The sequence below is a fragment of the Xiphophorus couchianus genome, chromosome 4, assembly GCF_001444195.1.
Source record: "Xiphophorus couchianus chromosome 4, X_couchianus-1.0, whole genome shotgun sequence".
NCBI classification, from domain to species: domain Eukaryota; kingdom Metazoa; phylum Chordata; class Actinopteri; order Cyprinodontiformes; family Poeciliidae; genus Xiphophorus; species Xiphophorus couchianus.
In genome coordinates, this window is record NC_040231.1 from 7,336,318 (window position 1) to 7,359,327 (window position 23,010).

Consider the following 23,010-nt stretch of genomic DNA (forward strand, 5'->3'; position numbering starts at 1 on the left):
TAGTCATAGAGTCAGACGTGCTTCTTTACAGTGGATTTTGACCGGGTATGCGAAATGTGTCACAAAGTGTTTATTTTTGTTTGTTTTTTTTGTGTTTTTTTTTAGCTTAGACGTTATGGTAGTTGTTTAAGATTTGAGTGTCAAGTTCGCTTTTCTTGATTCTCGCAGCAGATGGCGCTTAAATGTCTTGTCATTCAGTGTTAATTCCTTATTTCATGAAAATTTGTGAAAGATTTTTGACTGCGAAAATTTTATAATTAATTTTTCTACCATTACTCCAACTAACGGTGCTTTCTAATAATGGTAAAAATCGTAGACGTTTCTACCGGGATCAAGTAAAGCCGGACCCTATAGTGTTGCACTTTTGCGGATCGCATTTGAACGCACCAGACAGCTGTTTTCTTTTTGGCTGTGCCCTCTTCATTTACGGAGCTGAGAGATAGAGAAACTGTCAACAAAACTGTCAATACGTTTACTACTGCCGATCTGGTAAGATACTTTGCGCAGTTTAAATGAACTTTTCTTATATTTAACTGATTATGTAAATACATTTACTTACTGCTCTCTTAAAAGGGAGTTTTTTACTCTTTACGGTTTCCACCATAATTGCTATGGGATGAATGTGGTAACTTAAACAAGAACAAGTTTGTGTGTTGACTTGTTTGTTTTATAAGATCCATGAATTTACATTTTATAAACCAAAATGTGGATTCAGCTTTAGGCTATGAGTTATAGATTAGAGTTAATTATTTGATGTTGATGTTTTTAATCTGTTTTTTTGATATCTTTATTTCTAATGTTGGTTTTCTATTTTCAGAAATGTCTTATAGGAAAACTTTATTAGGTGCTTCATGCAGCCTTTGTGTGCACGCTCTCAGAGCTCTGCTGGTTTTCTCTCTGTGCTGCTTCATCTCTGGATACTCTGAAAGAGACAGAGCACATGATTTATTATCCAAATATCCTCTCATAGACGGGTAATGGATGCATATTGTTTAATCCTAAACATAAATACAATCTCTGAAATTAAGATTTAACGTTAAGATTAATCTTAATGTTAAGATTAATCTTAATGTTAAGATTAAAATGCTTAACGTTGCTTTTCTTACTCTTTCTTCTTCTTTCTGCAGTCATAACGATTTAGCTCTAAGGTTGAGGATCCATCACAACAACCAGCTGAGCAAGATCAATCTAACTCATCTCACCAGAGTGGCCACTGATATCTCCCGCCTCAGAGCAGGCCATGTGCAGACACAGGTACTGTAGAGTCTGACTGAATAAGCATCATGGCACTGTTTTGGTATGTACATTTACTGGCCACTTTATAAGTATTTGTTAACACAAATTACAAAATAACTTTGAACATGGAAACATTTTTTAGAGTGGTCTAAATAGTTCAGAAACTGCCCTTTTGCTGTGATTTTCAAAGTAAAACCATTTCTCAGATAGCTCATAAAAGGGCTATCTGAGAAATACTGTACATACACTTCTGTATGTACAGAAATGCCTTTCTGAAGTTGGGATAGGAGGACAATAAGGACACTGGTTCAAAGGTAACAGTGTCTAAAATAACCACTTGTTGGTAGCATGCAGAGTATCTTCTGTTTATGCAGAACCTTGAAGCAGATGGTTTATGGCAGCAGAAGACCAGAGCGGGTGGTGCTTCTGTCTGCTAAGAACAGGAAATTGAGATCACAATTTACACGGTCACGGCAGATTTACACAATAACGTATTGAGAAAACGTTGCCTGATCTGAGTCACCCTAAAAAAATTCTAATGGTATGTTGAGAATTTGGTTTAAACAACATAAAGAAATAAGTATATTCTTCGTTGTATCAATTGTTCACCTTATTTGAGAGGTTGTGTTATGGTGAGGAGGATATTTTTCGGCCACATTAGTAGCTTTAGTACCAATTAAGCATCAATGAACATTGCGTGAGTATTATTACTAATGATGTTCAACACTTTATGATTAGCTTTCCCATCTTCTGAAGCCTAGTCGCAGCAGGATAATGCATTATATCAAATGTTCAAATCATCAGTTGGTTTCTATAACATGACACACATAGTTAACTGTACTCCAAAGATCTGCACAATCCCCATGTCTCAACCCAGCAGAGCAGCTTCAATAGAGCTATCATGTCAGCATAAGCCAATATAACATTATATGTTGTCAATATATGTGATTTTTTTATTATTACTTATTTGATGTCCATCTCTGTTTGTCAGATGTTTGCAGCCTATATTTTGTGTGGGGCCCAGGACATGGATGCGGTGCGACTGACTTTGGAACAAATAGATGTAATCAGACGAATATGCACAGAATACCCTGACTTTGAACTGGTCACTTCCACTCAGGGTATGGTACTCATTGTCTTGTTACCAAGCCCAGTAACAGTACATTCACTGCTACTCTTCCAAATTAATAAGAGAACGGGTGCAACGGTAGCTTTTTTGAATCATGAAAATATGTCTGTGTTTGCAGAAGTGAGGGATTCCATGACGAGGCGTAAAATTGCTTGTCTGATAAGCATTGAAGGGGGCCACTCCATTGATAGCAGCCTTCCTGCGCTGCGCATGTTTTATCAGCTTGGAGTCCGCTCCATGTCCCTCACTCATTCCTGCAATACTCCCTGGTATTCTATAAAGCATGCAGTTTCAAAATATCATATTTCTTATCTATAGGATGTAAATCTCATATTAGAAACAAGCTCAGTCTGAACATCTTTTGAACAAAGATTATTCTTAACCTTTTGTTCCGCATCTTCTGACTAATATATATACTTTTTGGTGCAGGGCTGAATCTTCTACAAACTATTACAAAGTCTTTGTAAGGCCCAATAACAGCCTGACGACATTTGGAAAGGTAAGGTTAAACTTTGGTGGCAGTAACCATAGAAGTTACTGCCACAACTCATCACACCTCACAAACTGTTCATGCATTTTAGGAGGAATGCAGTTAGTCAATATAAAATTTTGTTTTTCAAATTTGTGGAAATTTTATTCTGCCTAAAAATAATAAGAAAAAGTAAAAGCAGTCGTAAATGGTTGGTATTTTTATTTTTGGACCTGTTAAGTGCAAGTCCATAGGACTTCCTTGATAGTTATCAGTACCAGAGTATTTACTTGTGTACGCCTCACAATCTGCTGATCTGCTGTTTCTGGTTAATTTAATTTCCTTCCTTTTCCTGATTCGTAAATGACCACTTAAATGGTTTTCAAATTTTTATCCTTCCTTTTTAATAGGCTGTGGTGGATGAGATGAACAGACTGGGAATGATAGTGGACCTTTCCCACACATCTTCTGAGACAGCTTCAGCCGTTCTGAGCCATTCCAAAGCTCCAGTCATTTTCAGTCATTCGTCCTCCTACAAGATCTGTAACAACAGTCGTAATGTACCTGACTGGTTGCTTCATAAGCTGGTGAGAAAACCTGCTTGTTGAATCATCTGTGGTTTGTTGTTTTCATGCCAATGTAATGGAACATCTGTAAGCAAATTTCCAGCTTAGAAATGAAAGCCTGTTAACACTTATGATCATTTTTTTAAATGATAAAATGTGTGTTTACAAAAAAAGGTCCTTACTGACTCTTCATAACAATGTTGGACATTTTGGAAAAATAGATGCCAATGTATATCAACCAAAATGATCTACTCCAAGCCAGCATAATCATTAATCTGGAAAAACAAATTAAGTTTAATTCTTATACTGTGTAAAAAAAAACATTGAGTCTTAATTTGTGGAATAATAAAGAAAAGTTTTGTACGAATGCGTAGTGATCATGTTTAGTAGCTTTGAGAAATTTCTGTTCAAACTTTTTGAAATTTGCAATTTGAAAATTTTGTATTCTTCACAAACCTTAAAAGCATTACATTTTTTAATGAAGTATTTAATGAAGTACCATGATAAACTCAAACATACACTAATAGGAGGTTCAATCTTTGATGAATAACTCTCATCTAAATGTGTCTCCCATGTGCTTTTGGCACACTGAATCAGCACATGTTTGATTTACTAACATATTTCTCTCAAACTGATGTATTGCTTTTTAATCTGTGTATTATTCTTATTATTAAATGAAACATTTGAGTATGCATTATGCAAACACAATGAGCCAAAGCAAATTAGTTAAGTTTTATCCATTTCTTTCCCCATCTTTAAAACTGCATCTGGTAACACTTTGATCTGGAAAACGTGAACTAGGCATGAGTAGTACCTCAGGGTAATTCCACCCTTACTGCTGCTATTACACATCTTGATTTGGCATGTTTCTCATCACTTCACATGACTCCATTTGCTTAAGCACAGCCTGGTACAACACACAGACTTCTACTTTTGACCTTATTTCTTTCCATAAGCATAGTTTAAATGAAAGAAACCTGACAAACATATCTAACTAAGCTTAGCTGGCAATGCTCCTTCATAGTACTTGTTTGTGTTGTGTTTCAGAAAAATAACAGAGGGCTGATCATGGTGAATTTCTACAGCCCTTTTATTTCCTGCCAGAACGAGGCTACTGTTTCTCATTTGGCTGGTAAATCTTTCTTCTTGAATAGTAATGTATTTTAATGTGGCATTAAATCTTTTAATACCTGAGTTTTTTAACTGTTTCATCAGACCACTTTGATCACATTAAGGAGGTTATTGGAGCTAAGTCAATAGGAATTGGAGGAGACTTTGATGGTGGCACTAGGTGAGACATGTACCTGGATCCATCCATCCATCCATCCATCCATCCATCCATCCATCTCCACCTATCTATCTGTCCTTTCCTCCTTCCATCCACGCTTTTGTTTTAATTTCTGTTGGAAGAATACATCAAAGTGATCATTTACTTATATGTGTTTCAATAACAGTTTTCCTGTGGGATTAGAAGACGTCTCAAAGTATCCTGTAATAATCCAGGAGCTCCTGAAGAGGAAATGGACAGAGGAGGAATTGGCTGATGTCCTTAGAAATAATTTCCTGCGAGTGTTTGAGGAAGTTGAGAAGGTAAGCTCTGAAAATAACTCATTTCCTGACTAAGGAATCCCACTATACACTACGTACACAATTAGTCAAGTAAGTATTTTGACCATACTATCATATTAGGGTTATTTTTTAAGTCCAAGCTGGATAAAGTTGAATACATTATGTATTTAGTTATAGTAGAGGGATGCAGGACTTTTGAAATTGTTAAGATATTTGAGAATGATCACAGTACCATTCCAATTTATGCCATGACTCCTTCCTCAGCTGATCTGAACCCAGCTGAGAACAGTTCAGTACAGTGAAGGAAACACTGTTTAGCTCTCTGAACAGAGTCAGAGAGCTATACTTCTGAATGCTGAGCAGTCATTCCCTGTAAAACTAACTGTCCTAATTTTATTGTTTTGTAATGACATACCAAAGTATTGAGCTTTGGTATGTAAAGTTCATTACTTTGGTATTTCGAAATCTGTCAATTTGATGCATTTCTTTATCGTTCTTTCTGGAAATACTCTCCTAAATTAAACAATTTATCTTAGGTAAACAAAACATCATGCCTCAACAATCAGTGAAAACAGATTATTTGCCCCAGTCAAATATTTTTAAATATTATTTACAAACTTTTTGTATGTTTCCAGGTATGTTTTTAATGAGTTATCTGATAATACGATGAGCTCCAAGTCTTGGGGGTTTTCATATTCATTTGTGCAATATTTTCTACTTGTTTTCTACTCTGTCTTTTAGGTTCGCAATAATCTAAGCTGGAAGAAGCCAAGTGAAGAAGAGATACCTCTAAAAGAGGTGGCAAACAAATGTAGATTGGAACTCAAACAACCTATCCTGCAAGAACTGGTCTCCAACCAGAGCCCATCATTTAAAGCAAAAGGACTGAATTTATTATTCCTGGCCTTAGCACTGCTTTTTTCCTTCTTTCCTTGACTGACTAAACCCTGTTCTCTTCTTTAGTTGAGCTTTTATTATCTATATGATGAATGAATGCATATGTCTACTCATATGTCTAATGGACATATTAGTGCATATGTCCATTATGCACTCATATTTCATAGGTACATATGTATATATGTACCTATTTGCTTATAGCATATAGTTACAATAGCTATTCACATTTTTTTACAATTATTTTTTACTAGGGGTGCACTGATTGATCGGCCTGAATTCCATAATTTTGGGTGATCAACGATCGGCTGATACTTTCGGGTGAAACTGATCATAACCACCAATCTTATCTACCTCTATAAAGGTCTGAAAATTAGTCACTGAACTCTTTTGCTTTGCTGTGCAAGAGGGCTGACTGACAGATCCACTCATTATCTCACATCTGCAGGTATTTGGTTAACGATAGTCAACCAAATACTAATACTAATACAGTCCTCTGTAGTGATTTTCTCTTCATAAAAGTAACTTGTGACAAATGTGGTTATTGGAAACTTTAGCAACAGTACCATTTATAAAGAAAAAAAAGGGAATCTGCAAAAATTTAAATAGTCACATCAGTCTTTTTTAAGGTTGGTGATCTGCCAAAACAATTGCAGTCAGTGCATCCCTACTTCTTACCTGTATTTATTAAAATTCTGCTGTATAGGATGCACATTAATAACCAATGTGTGAATGTATTAATAACATATATTTTGTTACTGATGTATGCGGTTCAAAATCAGTATAGAAAAAAAATAAAAAGCTTAAAATGGAGCTTCTGATTTAATGAATGTTGTTGACCAGTGAGAAGGTTGCCAGGTGAAATCAAAGCAGATCATTTACAGCTTACAGAGCTCCTTTAAATATAGGAATTAAACCAAATAATCAGAGTAGTCGCTGTGGCAGGACTTGAATCAACAGATGAAAAGATCCATTGGTAAGATTAATTATAGTGATTATATATATCTTTATATAACCTCAGCTACATTTTCATAAGTCTGGGTAGTACACACATGCATTCATACATCCATACAATTAAAATTTACCCAAAAGAATACACCAAGCTCTCTCTTTGTGTGCTTTATGGAAAAAATAGTTTCATATTTTGACAATTGCAAAAGAAGAAACAAACTAAGACTTCTTTTATACAAATGTTTATTTATCATTGAAGTAACTGTTGTGTTGTGCATATAGCGGAAACAAATGAGTATTGTTAGAGAAACTCTTTAATAAGCAAAAATGTGTTTATGAGAATAACGGAGTATCCCAAAAGTAATTTTCAAAATTTAGGTAAATCTGTTATCAGTTATGATCTATTCATAAGATGTTTTTCTTCAGTTCTCACCTAAGCTTCTTTGAGTATCTTGTTTGTAATTAACTGAAATAAAAACGATACTTGCTGTAAAACAGGAACAACATGTTGGTATGTATATAAAGCAAATTCATTTCAGTTGCAAAACAGAAATTGTAATATAAATACAATGAAAACCTATTACATAAACTCTTGAAAATAAGCATCTTTAATTTAAGCCACACTTCTTATCATTAAAGTTTCCAAGTTTGCTAAATAAAAGCATTCATAAAACATTGACAGCTTTTTATGTTTTCTATTCAACAGCAGAAATATAATTGCAAATAGATTAATTATATTTCTTAAAAATTTGGTTATAGTCAAAATCAGACAATGTCTCAGAAAGTGTATCTGTAGTGAAAGAGGGGAAATATTCAGAAAATAAATAATATAAATACTTCTATTCTTGAAAAGAATAAATAAGAATATTCTTTCAAAAGAAAATACTTTTAAGTTTTTACTGCTAGCTTTTCTAGCTGTTGTTCTTCTACCTGCACTGACTCCCATCTTAAAGTGAAACAGATATTAAGACTCAAACACAGATTTGTAATATTATTCTAAGGCTTTCCAAATAATTACAAACCCTCAGTCATGGAAAAAATGACTTATCTACATTTTTAGTACGTCATCTTATCATGATTGGGTTGCCTGGAGGCGGTAATGCCCTTTAAGAAAACAATTTGCTAAAAGATCTTCTGACAATCTAATTTAATATTCATATTATTCACCATTTTCCTGGCAGTATTGCTGGTATGGATTGTGGGAATAACATCCAATATGATGTTACAGAAAAGCATATTTGTTTTGGTAGCTGTTCAGATGTAACAAAATACTTTTGAAGGAATTCAGTGCAGTGCAGATACATTTTGATGTTTTTTAGGGTTTCTATAACCACACTTACTGGCATGAACCTTTAGACCTCCACTAGTTGTCTTATTGCAGAAGGAGCATCAGGTGTGAATTTGGGTATATGATAAAGTTTTAGGTCTATAATGTTGCAGCTGCATGACTGCAAGATTACCTCGGGCTTACGAACACAATGTGCCATCTCTATTTTCCCCCACAGTGACACTGGAACCCAGGCTACTGCAAATAATGATTGGCCTCAGAATTTTTTAAATTTTTTAACGCTTCTCCAATCGGAACAATAAAGTAACCATATGCTTGTGTATGTGCATAATCTGAGACCTGTTGAAAGATGAACAGATTGAAATCATATTACCCCTCTTAAAAGTGTACATCCTCATATGTTCTTAATATGTATTTGTCTGTGAGAAGGAATTTATTCATGTGAAATACTACAGATCCAGATATTTACACATAGCATCATTGGGTAGAGAAATAAATTGGAGAAGGTTTTTGTCTAGTAGACAAATATTGCTACAACAAGCTCTGACATGAGATCTGGCTGCTCTTGTTTCTGTTTGACTTGCAGGCCAAACAGTAAAATACAAGTTCATGACAAGACACTGTGTTTGATCTACAGCCCACGCAAATGACGAAGGTTTGTCAATTGAAAGTGAATTCTAAGGAAACTAATGACTGCTTTCATTCGTAATGAAAAAACAGGAGGACAGGTTTTAGTATTTATAAATATTCTACAAGAATAGAATCAACCTCTTTTGCTCCCAAAAGTTTAACTCTCCCCCCTCTCTGTTCCTAACCTTCACCTCATAGCTTAAAAGCAAAGCATGTGTCACTTTCTGTCCCATGTTGGAATGTATTTGTATGTCACTGCCCATAACAACTCCTAGCTGGTTAGGAGTAGATAGTGATGACCTCTCGCCCTCCTCCTCTCACCAACATGACTCTTTCCAAACCCTCGGTTAGCACTTCCAGAAACTCCATATCTGAGCCGTGAATAAAGGAGTTGAAAACAAAAGCATAGGATTTTCACACCCCATCGTTATTACTGAGGCCTCATGTGTTGTTGATAGGAATGGCAAAGGATACAGTTTTCGTCTCCATCTGTATTGCGTGGTGGGCCTGGCATGTTGAGCAGCACTAATCGGGCATCGTGAGATCTGTTAACTATTACTTCATTAAGTTTCACAGCTGTATGCATGCGGCGCACATTGGACTGATCCCTAAAAAGCAGCAAGGGAGAGTTTTATTAGTGCTACAGTAAAACTGTTGAGATAATTAAAATCAGCACAAAAATAGTAAAAAAAAAAACGTTTAAAAAAAGTGTAATTAGTCATTATAAAATGTCCGGAGATGTTTGAAAACACAAATGGCTCACGGTTTGAGGCTCATGAGTTCTCTGAAGTTCTCAGGAGCATTGTTTCGGTTTTGCCTTTCAGCCTCACACTTCTCTTTGGTCCAGGTCATCTGGACTTTCTCTGGAGGAACCTCCATCACATCCTCCTCTTCATCGGAGTACAGACTGCCCATACGCACCAGTGAATGTCTGTCTTTAACCAGCTGGGCCTGTAGGTTCCATGAGAATGTTAAAAATATGAAACAAATTCTAGAAGAGGTATATCTCTCTCTCTTTCAGTCCCAACTTACCTCTCTTTGTCTTTCTGAAGTGGATAGCCTCATTTGCCGTAACATCTGGGACCTTTGCTCCATCATTAGTGTTCTTTCATAAGTGTAAGCTGAGATATCACTGTCATGCTGAAATCCCATTTAAGAAACATGAGTTGGTAATGCAGATGAAACACAATGTTTTGCAAACTTTTTATATTTTTCCATATTTTTTGGTGTGGATGACATGAAAACTGCATCAAACAATGACAGACTCAAGGTTCCCATAAAATGTGTTTTCTGCACCTGCTTTCAGATATATGGCTACAAGGTTTTTTTCCCCCAGTGGACTTACATTTGCATGGTTAAGTCATTTTTTTTGTCTATTATCTATGTTTTTTCTTATCTTGCTGACAACAACCACTCTGTGTTAGTCTGAAGCATATCTGCTTTATTGTACCAAGGTAATCTAACATCCTGTTTGTCGTTATCATAAAATGTATTTCATTGGACTATTTCCTACCACTAATGAGTTACTGTGTGAGAGGAGCCCTCACCATCTCCACCACCTCCACCTCTGCCTCTATTCTCAGCTGGTACAGGAATGTGGCCAGGTCTTTCTTCATCTGGATGCTGTTGTCATCCATCTGGGCCACAGTGAAGATGCGCATTTTGCATTTTCTCCACACCTAAAATGCAAAAGTCTTGTGATCTTTTCAGCGCATTACTGTGAAAGTAAAGCTGCCATTAAAAAGTCAATTTAATATCAGAATTTGAAAGACACTGGTCATACACAAAATGATGGTTTGGGAGCTTTGAAAAAAAATCTCCCCATAAAACTACAGTTAAATAGTTAACTAAATGAATAGGAAGTGTTGTTCATTGACCTTGTGCTGTTTGAGCAGGAAAGGCAGCAGCATCAGCATTCCTCCGTCATGAACAATCCACCACACATCAATGTTCCCATCTGTGAAGCGTTCATGGTTGCTTGGATAAAACGACACATTTTTGGGGACCATCAGGGCCAGGTGGGCAGCTGTTGTGCAGCGGACTGTGTCTGGGGCAGAGAAGGCAACACACAGGCTGTGATATTTACATATGTCATTACCATTACTGCACATAGGGCAATACAGTCTCTGCAGACTTTCACTGCACACCACAGTTTATCATGGAAGTGCTGAAATGCATCATAATTTAGTGTGGTAGATCAAATTAGGAAAGTGAAAGGAATGTTATACTGACTGAAAACTGAACACCAGTACTGTGGGAAAACTCTGCTCCAGATAACTTTTTAAATTTTGTTTCTCTTTAGCTTTAGTGGAGAAGACTTTTTACATATATGGGATGAAAAAATACTTTTAATGACTTCAGAAAAAATAAAAACACCCAAATCAATGTTTGTTCTCATTATAACACTGCCAAAAAGACCAAGCTAAAATCCCCACAAAATTGCTTACAGTGGATAAAAGGAAAACCAAAAACTTTTTGTCCAAGATATTAAAATGCTGAAGAAAAAGCAAAATGATTTACAGATTGGACTGCTAAACTGTGGAAATACTCTTACTGATAAAGGTTTTCCAGGCTCGAGGGTCTTCGCTCTGTCTCCAGCCGTATGGCCAACCCATAACCACGGTGTTGTGTTTCATCCCACCCAGACCGCAGGACTGGATCAGGTGGGCTATACCTTCTCGTACCTTAGTTGCCACAACAACTTGACAGAAACCTTTGACCCGCTCAATCTCCATCATGTTCTTAATGGCCTAGAAGGACAGTTGCACTTATATTAAATTTTAGCTCATTTTAGCCATTGCTAATTGTTATCCAAGCTCAAATCTTTCAAAAGTAACATTTTCAACAAAATCTAACCAAAAACAGTAATTTGAGGTGATTAATGACTTGCATTAGCATACATGCTTATAATTATAAACAATATAAGAATAATTAAACCACCTATACAAAGACAAAACGTCGTATGAGCATATCAGAAAATGTTAACTTCTCCACTCCACAAGAGCAGTGACATACAATCCAGAAAGTTACAGAAACCTTTCCACCTTTTACCTGTTCAGCTGCTTGCATTTCGCCATAGCTGTCCAAAAAGTTTCCCTGGATGACAGAGCCAACGATGGTCAGACCCTTTCCTGCCTTTAGCTGTGAGGCAAAGGTGAGCATTCGTGGATATTTCACATGGAGGTCCTCATCTAGCTTCAACAGAACCAGTAACTGTGGCCTAAAGAGCACAAATGATCAATCAACGTACCAATATCATCCCCAGTAAACACAATTACAAATTGTTAATTCTAATAAAATTAGCCAATCAATGCTATGAGAGAGACAACATACTGAAAGCGTGTTAATCAGTTTGGATTACTGAATCACAGGTTTTAGGTGATATGTTGTTATTCAACATACCTCTAAACGTTTTACATGACAGACTGATTTCAACATAGGTATTTCTACATATTTGCACGTTTCCAAACTAAGATGCAAAGGAGGTATTCTGATCCTATGCCTGAACCACCTCAACTCTTTTTAATGTGAAGCAGGAACAGCTGTACTCCAGACTTCTCTGGATGATAGAGCAACTGTAAAACGTGAGCTCATTTCAGCCGTTTGTACCCGGGATGATGTCCTTTCTGTGGCTGGTCTACAGATAGGCCAGTAAATTGAAAGCTTTGGCTTTAACATTCCACTCTTTTTTCACCACAACAGAGGAGCAGTGCTATAGATGAAGCCCTGAAGCTTCGATTCGTCTCTGCTTCATCCTACCACCACTCAAAGTACCAAGACACTTTGAATCCCTCCACTTAAGAGGAAGAATGACCTGTGACCTGAAGGAAACAGTCCACCCTTTCCAGGTGGAGAACCATTTCCTCAGACCTGGAGGAGCTTATTCGAAGTTTGGCCACTTCAGACGTGGCTGCAAATTATGCCACTTCACACTGAAGATCAAAGCCCTCCTCTTGGTCTTACACCTTGAGATTCTGTCCATTAACACCACAAACAAGGCTGGTGAGCAGGAGTAGACATAGAGTCCAAACCACACTGAAAATCTTGCTTAGAAGATTCTCACCTTTTCTTTCACATCAATCCCTATTAAAGGACAAGGTTATAAGATTTTCAGATTCAAAAAACAAGTGCTGGGTTGCATGAATTCATATTTTATGTCCCTTTCTTTGCTTTTAAGCATGCCAGAAAAATTTCACTGTTGTGTTGCTTATAGAAGAGAACTGCTTCTGTGAGGTTATTGTGAGATGGAATGTAAATTTTCTGAGTAAAGCTGTTCTGCAAATATGCTTTTATCATTCCATTCCCCTTGAATTTTTGCATAGATAAATTAAACCTATATGGTTTAAAAGTTTGTAAATTAAACCTACAAACGGTGGTTTTAAATGCTCTTTTTCTAGCTGTACTCAAAACATAGATTCATATACTGGCACACATATTGGTAGTTAACTTGAATCTAAGGGATTGCCCATGAGCACATCAAGAAAGAAGCTGGAGGAAAACTCACAAATTTCAGATTGTAAAATGACAGCTCTTCTCATTGATCCACAGTTTACTGGCACATGCTGTGGTCGCAAATTAGAGAGATGGCTTTTGTTCTTCTGAGTGGCAACTTGTTTGAAAAGCCAGTTGCTATTTGGATGTGCATCTGAGTTCTTACTAACACTTTCCTACATACTTAAAATAGACAGACAGGCAAAACAAAAAGCACTGCAATAAAACTGATGCTTGTAGTTTCCTAGAATCTGGACACAAACTTGGCAGACTATTTCACCAGGACATACAGGTAATTTTTTTTTTTTTTTAGAAATAGCATGAAGTTGTCAGTTTCTAATGATGAATCATTTCTGTTCTCTCCTGCGGTTGTGGTAATACCTCCAGTTCTTGGTGTGGGGAGGTCCAGCTTCCAGCCTCAGCAGGGCATAACGTGCACCACTGAGAGACAGTCCTCTTATTCCATCTCCCCACTCCTTCTCTGCCCTAATTGTATGTAGTAATTGAAATACAAAAAAAGATTGAGGAAATAAGTTGTTGTCAGCTAGAGATATGTAGCAGTCAAACAGAAAAAAACAACCATTTTAAGAATTCAATTTAGTAGAACATTGAGTCAAAACATACCCTTGGTATTCAATGTATTTATAGATCATTCCTGCAATGCCCATGGCCACTATGGCATAGTACCAGGAGGATATGAACATGAGAGCCAGACACATACTCATGCCAAGAAATGATAACGCCCTGCAGAGGTGATAATTTGGTTATATTATAACGGGTGTCCTTCACTGAAGGTGTGACGAAACTTCTGCTTGTAATACAAAATCTGATTGTTGCAAAGATCAAAACATTGCTAAATAAACTAACCAGTGGTAATATTTGAATCTTGGCCTCCAGTTGGGTGTCCGTAAGAGAGTTTGCACTGCACAAGCCAAGTTTACAAAGAGATAGCACATCAAGAAGAACCTGGAGAAAAAGAAAACATTGTCAAAACAAACATTTAAATGAAGTAATTCACTGGTGTGTCTAAATAAACTGGAATATAATTGAAAATTAATGTATTTTATATTTCCTTCCATTCAATGTTGGATTAATGTGACTGTTTAGATCCTTGTAAGAATAGCTATATTCTTCAGTAAAACCATTTGTGACTAAACCTCTGAGAATATTGTCAAGGACAACTGCCAAGAAAGCCTCTTGCTTGCATATGCTGCAACAAAACCATACCATAGCTTTATATCAGTCTTAAAATCTTTTGTGTTCTATGTCATCATAACACTTTCTGAGAATTTTGCTGCAAGCCACAATGGCAGAGATGGACGGAGTTACCTAACTATATCATCTAAATGTATCACCGTGTGTATTAACTTTAGAGCATAAAAATAATAAAGCAAGGTTTTTGATGATATTCTTATTCACTGAGTGGCTGTACCTGATTAAAAATATAGAAAAATGTCACTGATGATGGGCTTGTTTGTGGGGAATCAGTCAAATGTTTCATGTTTGCTTACATGGACAGGATGGGAGCGACCATGTCCAATGAGGCAATCAGTATCCCCAGCTCAGCTATAAGGCCAGTTAGCAGCAAAGCCCACGTTGGCTCTCCATTAGCCTTTCCATGACCAAACACCTAGGCAAAAATAGACACATTTACATGCAGTAATGCAAATCACTTCCTGTTTGGTTCTTTAACATATTCTAATACATTTACAGATAAGCTTTTCCCAATACAAATATTTGTTCCTTAACATACTGACAGACACTGGGACATTTATTTTAGTAGAATATGAAACAGGAAGTGAATAATTTTCCGCACCCTAAGGAAGGGAATAATGTTGTCCTTGGCAATAGCTTGTAGAAGCCGTGGAGCACCAGTGAGGGACTGCAGGCCCGCTCCAACAGTAGAGAAGAAAGAGCCAATGACAATAACCCAAGGAGATGGCCAGGAGAGAGTGCCAACGACAAGGTTCTGTTGTACAGCATTTCCAAATCTGCAAGGAAGCAATAACTGAGTATGATTGCCAATAATGACTCGGCCATTTCTGCGGTTTCTTTTTTCCTATTTAATTGTAAGTATTCACATATGGCACTGAAACTATAAGTACTTACTTGTCCCTCAGGACTACTCCTTCTATACAGGACCCAAACAGGACCACAGAACTTAAATCTAAACAACATGATCAAGGATTGTATAATGGCACATGCCTTTTTGCAACTTTATTAAGTCAGCTTTAACATTCTTCTTAAGAGTAAACATTGTCAAGTGTCTGATAACCTAAAGGATACAAACAAGAGAAGTAGTCGTAATGGCTAAAATTGTTCCCACTGGAATGGACTTCTGAGCATCCCTGAGATCACCAGATCTGTTAGAGCCTGCCATGATACCTGCAGAAAAAAAAACATGTAACCTTAGGACATTTAAAACATGCTACACAATGCCCCCTAATGGCTGATACCAACACTTCTGTGTCTTCCCAGTGAGCACTGTAAACAAGAAAATAAGTCTGTCTTACCCGTGGCAGATGGGAAAAAGATCCCCACCAAAAGTGTGAAGGATGTAGCAATGTCTGCCGACACATAGTTGACAAAGTTCTCTAAGGGACTATGAGCATCTGCTGACCGCAGCCCTGCTTTTTCCAAGATCTCCCCCTTCTGTAAGTAGTTGCTCCACATGTTTTCTATCACAGCAAAAATATATTTTAGGGAAAAATGGTGTCACATTAGATCAACACATAAGGTCTATATTTTTATACAGCAAAAAAATATATATATACAGTATAACATGGTTAGATCTTCAAATTCGACTGCACTTAATATAGAAAACAATTCAACTCAGTTGCAGTTATACAGCAAATTCAGGTAATTTAGGACATTTCAAAATGCTTTACAACACAACAAAATAAAAAAAAAAACAAGCAAAAGTTCAACAATGAAACAAGTTATATAATAATGTAAAAAACAAAACAATTCAAAAGCATGTCCAAACAATATATAAGATATTTTACAAATGAAATTGTACAATACTCAATAAGATAAATAAATTATTTTTCAAAACAGTATGTTTTACCATTGGTTTTGGTAGAAGAAGAATGTTATCAACCACAGGAACAAAGAGGAATTATCTTGACATCCAGATAGAATCAGATTACAATACTGTTATATTTTCCTGTGCTATTTCCCTGAGGATTCAGATGAAGAATGAAAACATCCCATCCAAGTCCAGAACTGTGAGGAACACCATTCTTGACTTTTGAATGTACAAATGGTTTATTATATACAAGTCCAAACCAAATTCTCTAAATGAAATATTAGCTGGACCACTTCAAAGCAGCAACTCCACATATGCCTCAGTTGCATGTTGGATTTACCTCTGATAATCCCACTGCCCAGTCCAGGGATGCCCTGTATCTCTGTCACGTTGTTCTGAATGAAATAGTCATCACACTGAGCACTGCTCAAGTTCCCACCAACGCAGAACCGATTCCACAGTTGACTGGGCTCCGTAATGTTCCCCTTTACCTCAGTTTTAGCACATACATCATAACCATCTCTCACCAACGTCCTGTTGCCCAACATGCATATCCTGCAGCAAGAGAATACACAGAGGACAATTACTTACACATTTTAAAAAAAAGAAGGGAACAATACTGACACTTAAAGACCTAAAATGGTTATTCTATTTCATGGTTTACATGTAGAAAAGTGCAAGAAAATAGCACTTGCTTTTCTCATTACAAACACATGATGTTAAATAAATGTTAAGTCGCTTAACAGATCCCTCAACTTCCTTCTCAGACATGTCTGTTTTCACAGCACTTACGAGAATTTTGGTGGATGCGTCATGGATTTTATTGCCCCAGCATAGATGGAGACAATTGAGATAATAACACAAGCCAGGAAAAGGGATGCCAACTTGTTGACATATTTGACCCCCACAAAAACCACCACAGCCATGAGACTGAGGCACAGCGTTCCATACACTCGCATGTTGTTTAGCAGGGCACTGTCACGGCCAAGGTGATCACTGGAATGAAAAATAGCTGCCTGAGGAACCAGATATTTCTGAAACAAAATGACAACAAATAGGTTAATACATACAGCTTACACAGGATTTGTAAAATTAATAATATAAAGCAGACAAAAATAAAAAACTGCACAGTATTTTTTAAATTCAAACTCTTTTCCCACTCTAAAAAAAAGAAAGAAAAAAATACATTACCAGCAACAGGTTAAAGTATGTGTTAACAATTATAGTAATTCAATGAAAACACAAAACTCACAAATCACCTTCATTCAAGTCTATAAAATTCTGCAATATTTACTCCAGATTTTTGGGGTGAGTGATATGACCCTTTGCATAACAAGTTATCCTGATACAACAGACCACTTGTTGGATATTTTGTTAGCAAAATATCCAGCATATCTGCATCTTTGTTTTTGAAAACAAATATGCAGATCCAGTATTGGGGAATTCCCCCATATATCCAGGAGCTCCGACAGCATTTAGCACGAGGAAGCAAATGGCAACAATTTAAATTTCTTGGCATTAACTTCCAGGGAAGTAAACAAACGGTATGTATTTCTACACGCTAGCAGGAAACCACTTTCTGACCACTAACTAACTTATGTTAGTGCCAGTAACTAACATAAGTAGCCTTTTTATCAATCTCTTCCCAAAACAAAGTCATTTCTATTATACGTAGATGCCAGCTTCAAACACTCTCCTGATAGAAGGCTTCCTTTATGTGATTTTTTTATTGTATTTATGTTAAGTGTAGAGACTCTCTACCACCATTTTTTCATTCCTTTTTTTGTAGACAGAGACTGGTGGAAGACATTTTATTACTCATTTCAAACCCAATTTAATATGAAACATTAGTAGAAATATAAAGGAGGAAATACATTGTAACAAACTAACCAAGAAGATTTCAATGGCTCCAAGAATGTACATTGCAGAGGCAAAGGTGGTGCCCAAGTAGAAGCAGAGCCCCACAGCTCCTCCAAACTCAGGGCCAAGTGAGCGTGAGATCATGAAATATGCTCCTCCAGCTATGAAAGAGAAGAACAACTGTCAACCTCCAAAGGTCTTTCTATTTTACTTGATTTTGTTGATACAAGGTCTTTTGTCCTAAAGTAACAGAACATGCAAAAAACATTTTAATTGGCATTTAATAGTTTACCACAACATCAAAGGAGGAAGAACTCAGCAGTCTCCCCTCCATGTAGTGGTGTTCATCACCACCTTTTTCTCTACCTTTTTTCTGCTAAGCTGCAGCTAGCACAGCCCGTCATTAATGCTCAGGCTAATTAACATGTCCATCAATGACTGCAGATAAGTGGATTTTTCTGTAGGTTGCTTCTCCACCATTAGCACATTTAGCAGCGAGTGTATGAGATTGATTAACCGTGCTAAGATAATCCTCCTGGCTGTGATTGGTTGTTTTTGGTAGGGACAAATCCGGAGTGGTGCATTTCTTGAGACGGTAACAGCAGCTCAGGGAGGGGGTGGAAGAGATCAATCTTTTCACAGAATTTATGCCTCGCAACATACTGTCAGGACATTTAGATTTATTCATCTCCCATTCTTGGCTACATTGACTTTATCTTCACTTTATATGCAAGGATAATAACTGAAGGCTTAAGCTACAACCCTCAAAACTATCAAATTTTGTGGTGTTTTTTTATTTTTATTTTTTTTACTTTTTGCTTGTTTATTGATTGAAGAGAGAGGACAGAAGCTGTAGCTTTAAACTTCAGCAAGGGATAAAAGAAAAATATACTAGGCACTGGCATAGAAACAGTATATTGGTATCATGTTGTGATCATATTGTGGTATCATATTGGTATCATATCATATTGTGAATGATGTCATAACCAACATGTATTTTTTTTAAGCTTTATTTCATACAAATTATAGGAAGTTAATGAGAATTAGTCCAAGTTGAAATATTTAGGTGGCAAACTATGACCATGAGTCAAAACATTTAAACCTAGCTGAACTGAGTTTAGTTATTTTTAAGGATGTACTAGGACATCACTGCAAACAGTTCTCCATCAAACAACTCCCAAGAAGTAAGCAAAGTTGCACTTACAAAATATGCAAAACATTAGGATAGCGTAAATCTATTACTATTGACTTTTAAAAGAAGGTAAATAGACCTGGAATGTTTGTGTTTTACGCTTTACCTGGAACAACACCATTAGTAGCAATGGCACTCATAGATATGGCTGTTAGCATTGTCTGTAAGAGAAAGAAGAAAATGTTACATTAGAGCATATTTCAACATAATTTGGTGTAACTTCAAATCCTGATAGCTTTTCAAGGCAAATGTAAAAGTTGAAAACACACTTTTATGAAGGTGGTGACAGCAATGGCCAACATAACACACATTTATGTCCTATGGACTGAGAGTGAGGATGATGGTCAAAAAAGTATAGGAAATGTCAAAGTGCCTCCCAGTTATTTGGTTTACACAAATAACTGCACTTCAGCACACTCATGAATCTTCAGTATTTGATGACACCATTGTCATTGGATAGTTAATGAGTCTGCAAACACACAGGAGGTTGATATGCAGGACCAATGGTCCAAGACTATGGTGATTACAGTAGATGTCTGGGAAATCACCTTCAGTCCACTCCTCAACTTTTTTACATAACAACGTGTCTACTGTAAATCCCTTCTGGTTCTTAGAACCACCCTCAGTCTATACTTGAGATGCTCATCATACATACTGTAGACATTGCTCAGAAAAAAGCCCAACAAAGATTGTACTTCCTCCTTTAAAGAAGTACAATCTGCAACATTAGGTTCTGTTCATCTCTGCAAACCCAAACACGTTGGAAGCAAAGCAGTTTTTACTTTTACTTTTGGGTTCACGTTAAAGGTTGTTATTTACACAAACAGAACATCACAGAGACAGTTCCTTCCAACAGACTGTTTCTCTGATAAACATTTAACTATGAAAGTGCTTTTCAATAATATGCATATTTGCACTGATTCATTCTTGTACTATTATTTTTGTAATAACACAGTATATACACATTTACTTAAAAATATAATTTTTTCAGTTCCCATATATAAATCTGCATTTTAAATTTCTATAAACCAAGATCAAAGTGGAACCAAAATCATAGTCTGTGTTTGTATGCATAACCTTGATCACATTCTGGTTCTTGGTTTGAAATAATGGTTGTGGTTAACTTTTTAGGTAAAGGTAACTGTGTGTAGACATTGCACATGTTCATACTAACACATGAGCAGCACATCAGGACAATCAGAAGAGACTGTATGATGCCGGCCATTCCCACAATCCAAGTGAGTCGAAGGAAGAGAATGACCCCAAAGATGTTCTGGAGACACGGCAGGTAGACGCCCATCAGAGTTCCCATGTTGGGGGACTAGCAGGGCGACAGAGATGGGGAAAGACTGTGCTGAGCATGACATTACAGGAAACAAGTGTGGGTGATCATTAATATTGACTGATGTACTTTTAAAGGTCATTCAATCATGTTATCAGCACTTTGCATGTATTTAGGTCTTACATTGACCCTGTCTAACTGCAGACTGCCCTGTTTCATAAGCAATCTATCAACAAAACTTAATAACTTGAAAAAGAAAGCACAAAGTCAGCCAACAAGAAAGTTCAATGTTTCAGAGCCTACAAGTTCTCCCTGTACACATAACACAAAAACAAAACTTGCTTCCTGACTCCTGACCTTGGGGGTCTTCCTCCGTGAGGCCTCAGCACTTTCTTCCTCTTCATGCTCCTTGGCACCCTGTGTGATATTAGTGTAGTTGACCAAGCGGCTGAGCAGAGAGGAAACCTTCGGCCGGATGTCAAGCTCTTCCTGGAACGAGAGGTTGTCTGAGACTAATTTTCTGGTAGATTAGATTTTTATCTTTAAATTATGGACATATTGTACGGAAAAAGCAACAGACCTCAAATAATGCCAGGTTTCTGTCATAGAAGTCGTTCCTCCTGCCAGAGGTATCAGCACTGCTAAGGAAAGGGCTATCCTCTTTATGATTCCCATGTCCTGTCAGAGTGTAAGACAAAAGTGAAGCTTTTAGACTGGACAGAAATTGTTAGAAGGAAAACTAACAAAGTATAACAACAATTATTGATATAAAATACTGCAACAGTTGAAAAGAAAAGTTGATCAATTGCTTAAAATCTGCACAAATACTGATATGATGTGGTACTCAAAACAGAGGAAGCTTCACATGATAATCACTTAAAATGTTAAAGTCCAGTCAATCAAATTACAACAATTTTTACTACTCTGGCATTTCTTAAATTCTAAATTCTGCATCTCCAATGGGGCAAAAGTTTCACATTTTATCTACAGCTGTACTGTGTGCTTTTGCATGCTAAAAGACAGATGCCATTAAAATGTTTTGTTTGTTTTAGTCTGCAGCAGACATACAATTAAAAAAAAAAAATCAGTTAGGCAATTTTGCTTTGAAAACATGAGCTCAAATAGCATGAAAAGACGGCTTTACAACTTTGTCTCTAAATCACAAACAATTAAAAAAAACATTTAGCTTGCACTTATTGAAATTTCATTGTTCAGATTGAGAAAAAAATCGCATTACAGAGATAAAATCCAAATGGAAAAAATTAGGCTAAAAAAACATAAGCAGGTTTCTTTGGTTAGTAATTAAAAATGGAAAACAAATCTCTTTTTATAGACTTCTCTTCCAGCTTTTAACTGTCACTGTTCATTTTAATTGAATGATCTTAACAATGTCCATGAAGCAGAAACACAATTCACACAGCGAAGTGGAAAATAACGACCAATAGCACAGCAAGTCCAGGTGATAAACAGGCAACTAATTAGATTCCACTTTCATTTATTTTTGCTTTTTGAGGAAAGAATCAAACAGAAATAATCACCACTGCTGGGCCAATTATTGTACACAAAGCATTACGGCAAACTTCACCCACCCCCACTCACCCCCACAGGCATCCACCTCATTACCAAGAAATTACCTAACCTTTAAATTATTAGACTTCAACAGGCTCTGTCTTGAAGGCTGAATTAATACTGCAACCAAAAACTGGCCAACTTACCGAGGGGGCAAGAAATGGAGAAAACAAGTATTCTCAACTGTGCTGCATGACCTTCAAGGCCGGTCCTCGCTTACCTGTGCTCTGTGTCCCACTGCTGACAAAAATGCTGTGGGGAAGCATAGCTACAGTATGTGCTGTATGCAGTGTGCCAGAGAGTACCCTGTGCTCTTGCCTGGGGAATTGTCGATTTCTATCCAGGACACCCGGTCACCCATAGCGAAAACTCACTCAGAGGCTTGATCTAACACATGGTGTACAGACAGTGGGGAGCTCTAGGGTGGGTAGAGACGTGTTCTAATTCACATGAATGTTCAGGAACAGGCATACATAAATAGTTGTGTATTGTTATTCTAGTCATTCCATTGGATTCAGTTTATTTATATGGTTCCAATTAACAACATATGTGTCGGATGGCAGTTTACAAAAAACTAAACAAAACTAAACAAAAAATCAGTCACACCACGACAGATACGCAGCTTACAATTTTGTAATGTGGCATAAACCGAAGATTTAAAGCAGTTTTTTGTGTAAAAGAACAAACAACTCCCACGAGGTTGAGTTACTTTTTGTTTGCATAAAACAGAAACATTATCTCCTCTTTCCATATTTGTCTCTTGACAACACAATAATAAAAAGCAGGCTACACTCTTAGAGACGCATGCAAACAATATCAGACTCATCTTATGAGAGTACTTTCTTCTACTAGTTGT

At 36.8% G+C, this 23,010-nt stretch overlaps 2 protein-coding genes across 2 annotated transcripts in view; one reads left to right on the forward strand and one right to left on the reverse strand.

Annotated features, from left to right (window-relative positions):
• On the forward strand, window positions 1–7,373 carry dpep2 (dipeptidase 2). The gene is made up of 11 exons (XM_028014845.1): window positions 1–489; window positions 818–974; window positions 1,128–1,254; window positions 2,228–2,357; window positions 2,484–2,634; window positions 2,795–2,864; window positions 3,245–3,421; window positions 4,448–4,532; window positions 4,616–4,691; window positions 4,855–4,990; window positions 5,711–7,373. Exons 2-11 carry the CDS (start codon window positions 820–822, stop codon window positions 5,903–5,905), a joined length of 1,302 nt encoding a protein of 433 aa, XP_027870646.1. The 5' UTR covers window positions 1–489; window positions 818–819; the 3' UTR covers window positions 5,906–7,373.
• The window catches only part of slc12a4 (solute carrier family 12 member 4), a 23,217-nt gene continuing 7,247 nt past the window's right edge, over window positions 7,041–23,010 (reverse strand). The window contains exons 2-24 of the mRNA XM_028014844.1: window positions 21,166–21,263; window positions 20,943–21,074; window positions 20,478–20,624; window positions 19,410–19,464; window positions 18,142–18,272; window positions 17,044–17,285; window positions 16,592–16,806; window positions 15,737–15,901; window positions 15,510–15,608; window positions 15,333–15,390; window positions 15,040–15,214; window positions 14,735–14,853; window positions 14,091–14,189; window positions 13,848–13,967; window positions 13,605–13,709; window positions 11,784–11,952; window positions 11,287–11,482; window positions 10,610–10,779; window positions 10,280–10,411; window positions 9,765–9,872; window positions 9,496–9,683; window positions 9,207–9,340; window positions 7,041–9,103 (exon numbers count right to left, since the gene is read on the reverse strand). Coding sequence (XP_027870645.1) covers window positions 9,012–9,103; window positions 9,207–9,340; window positions 9,496–9,683; window positions 9,765–9,872; window positions 10,280–10,411; window positions 10,610–10,779; window positions 11,287–11,482; window positions 11,784–11,952; window positions 13,605–13,709; window positions 13,848–13,967; window positions 14,091–14,189; window positions 14,735–14,853; window positions 15,040–15,214; window positions 15,333–15,390; window positions 15,510–15,608; window positions 15,737–15,901; window positions 16,592–16,806; window positions 17,044–17,285; window positions 18,142–18,272; window positions 19,410–19,464; window positions 20,478–20,624; window positions 20,943–21,074; window positions 21,166–21,263 — 3,149 coding nt within the window. The 3' untranslated portion in view covers window positions 7,041–9,011. The remainder of the gene's footprint in view (window positions 9,104–9,206; window positions 9,341–9,495; window positions 9,684–9,764; window positions 9,873–10,279; window positions 10,412–10,609; window positions 10,780–11,286; window positions 11,483–11,783; window positions 11,953–13,604; window positions 13,710–13,847; window positions 13,968–14,090; window positions 14,190–14,734; window positions 14,854–15,039; window positions 15,215–15,332; window positions 15,391–15,509; window positions 15,609–15,736; window positions 15,902–16,591; window positions 16,807–17,043; window positions 17,286–18,141; window positions 18,273–19,409; window positions 19,465–20,477; window positions 20,625–20,942; window positions 21,075–21,165; window positions 21,264–23,010) is intronic.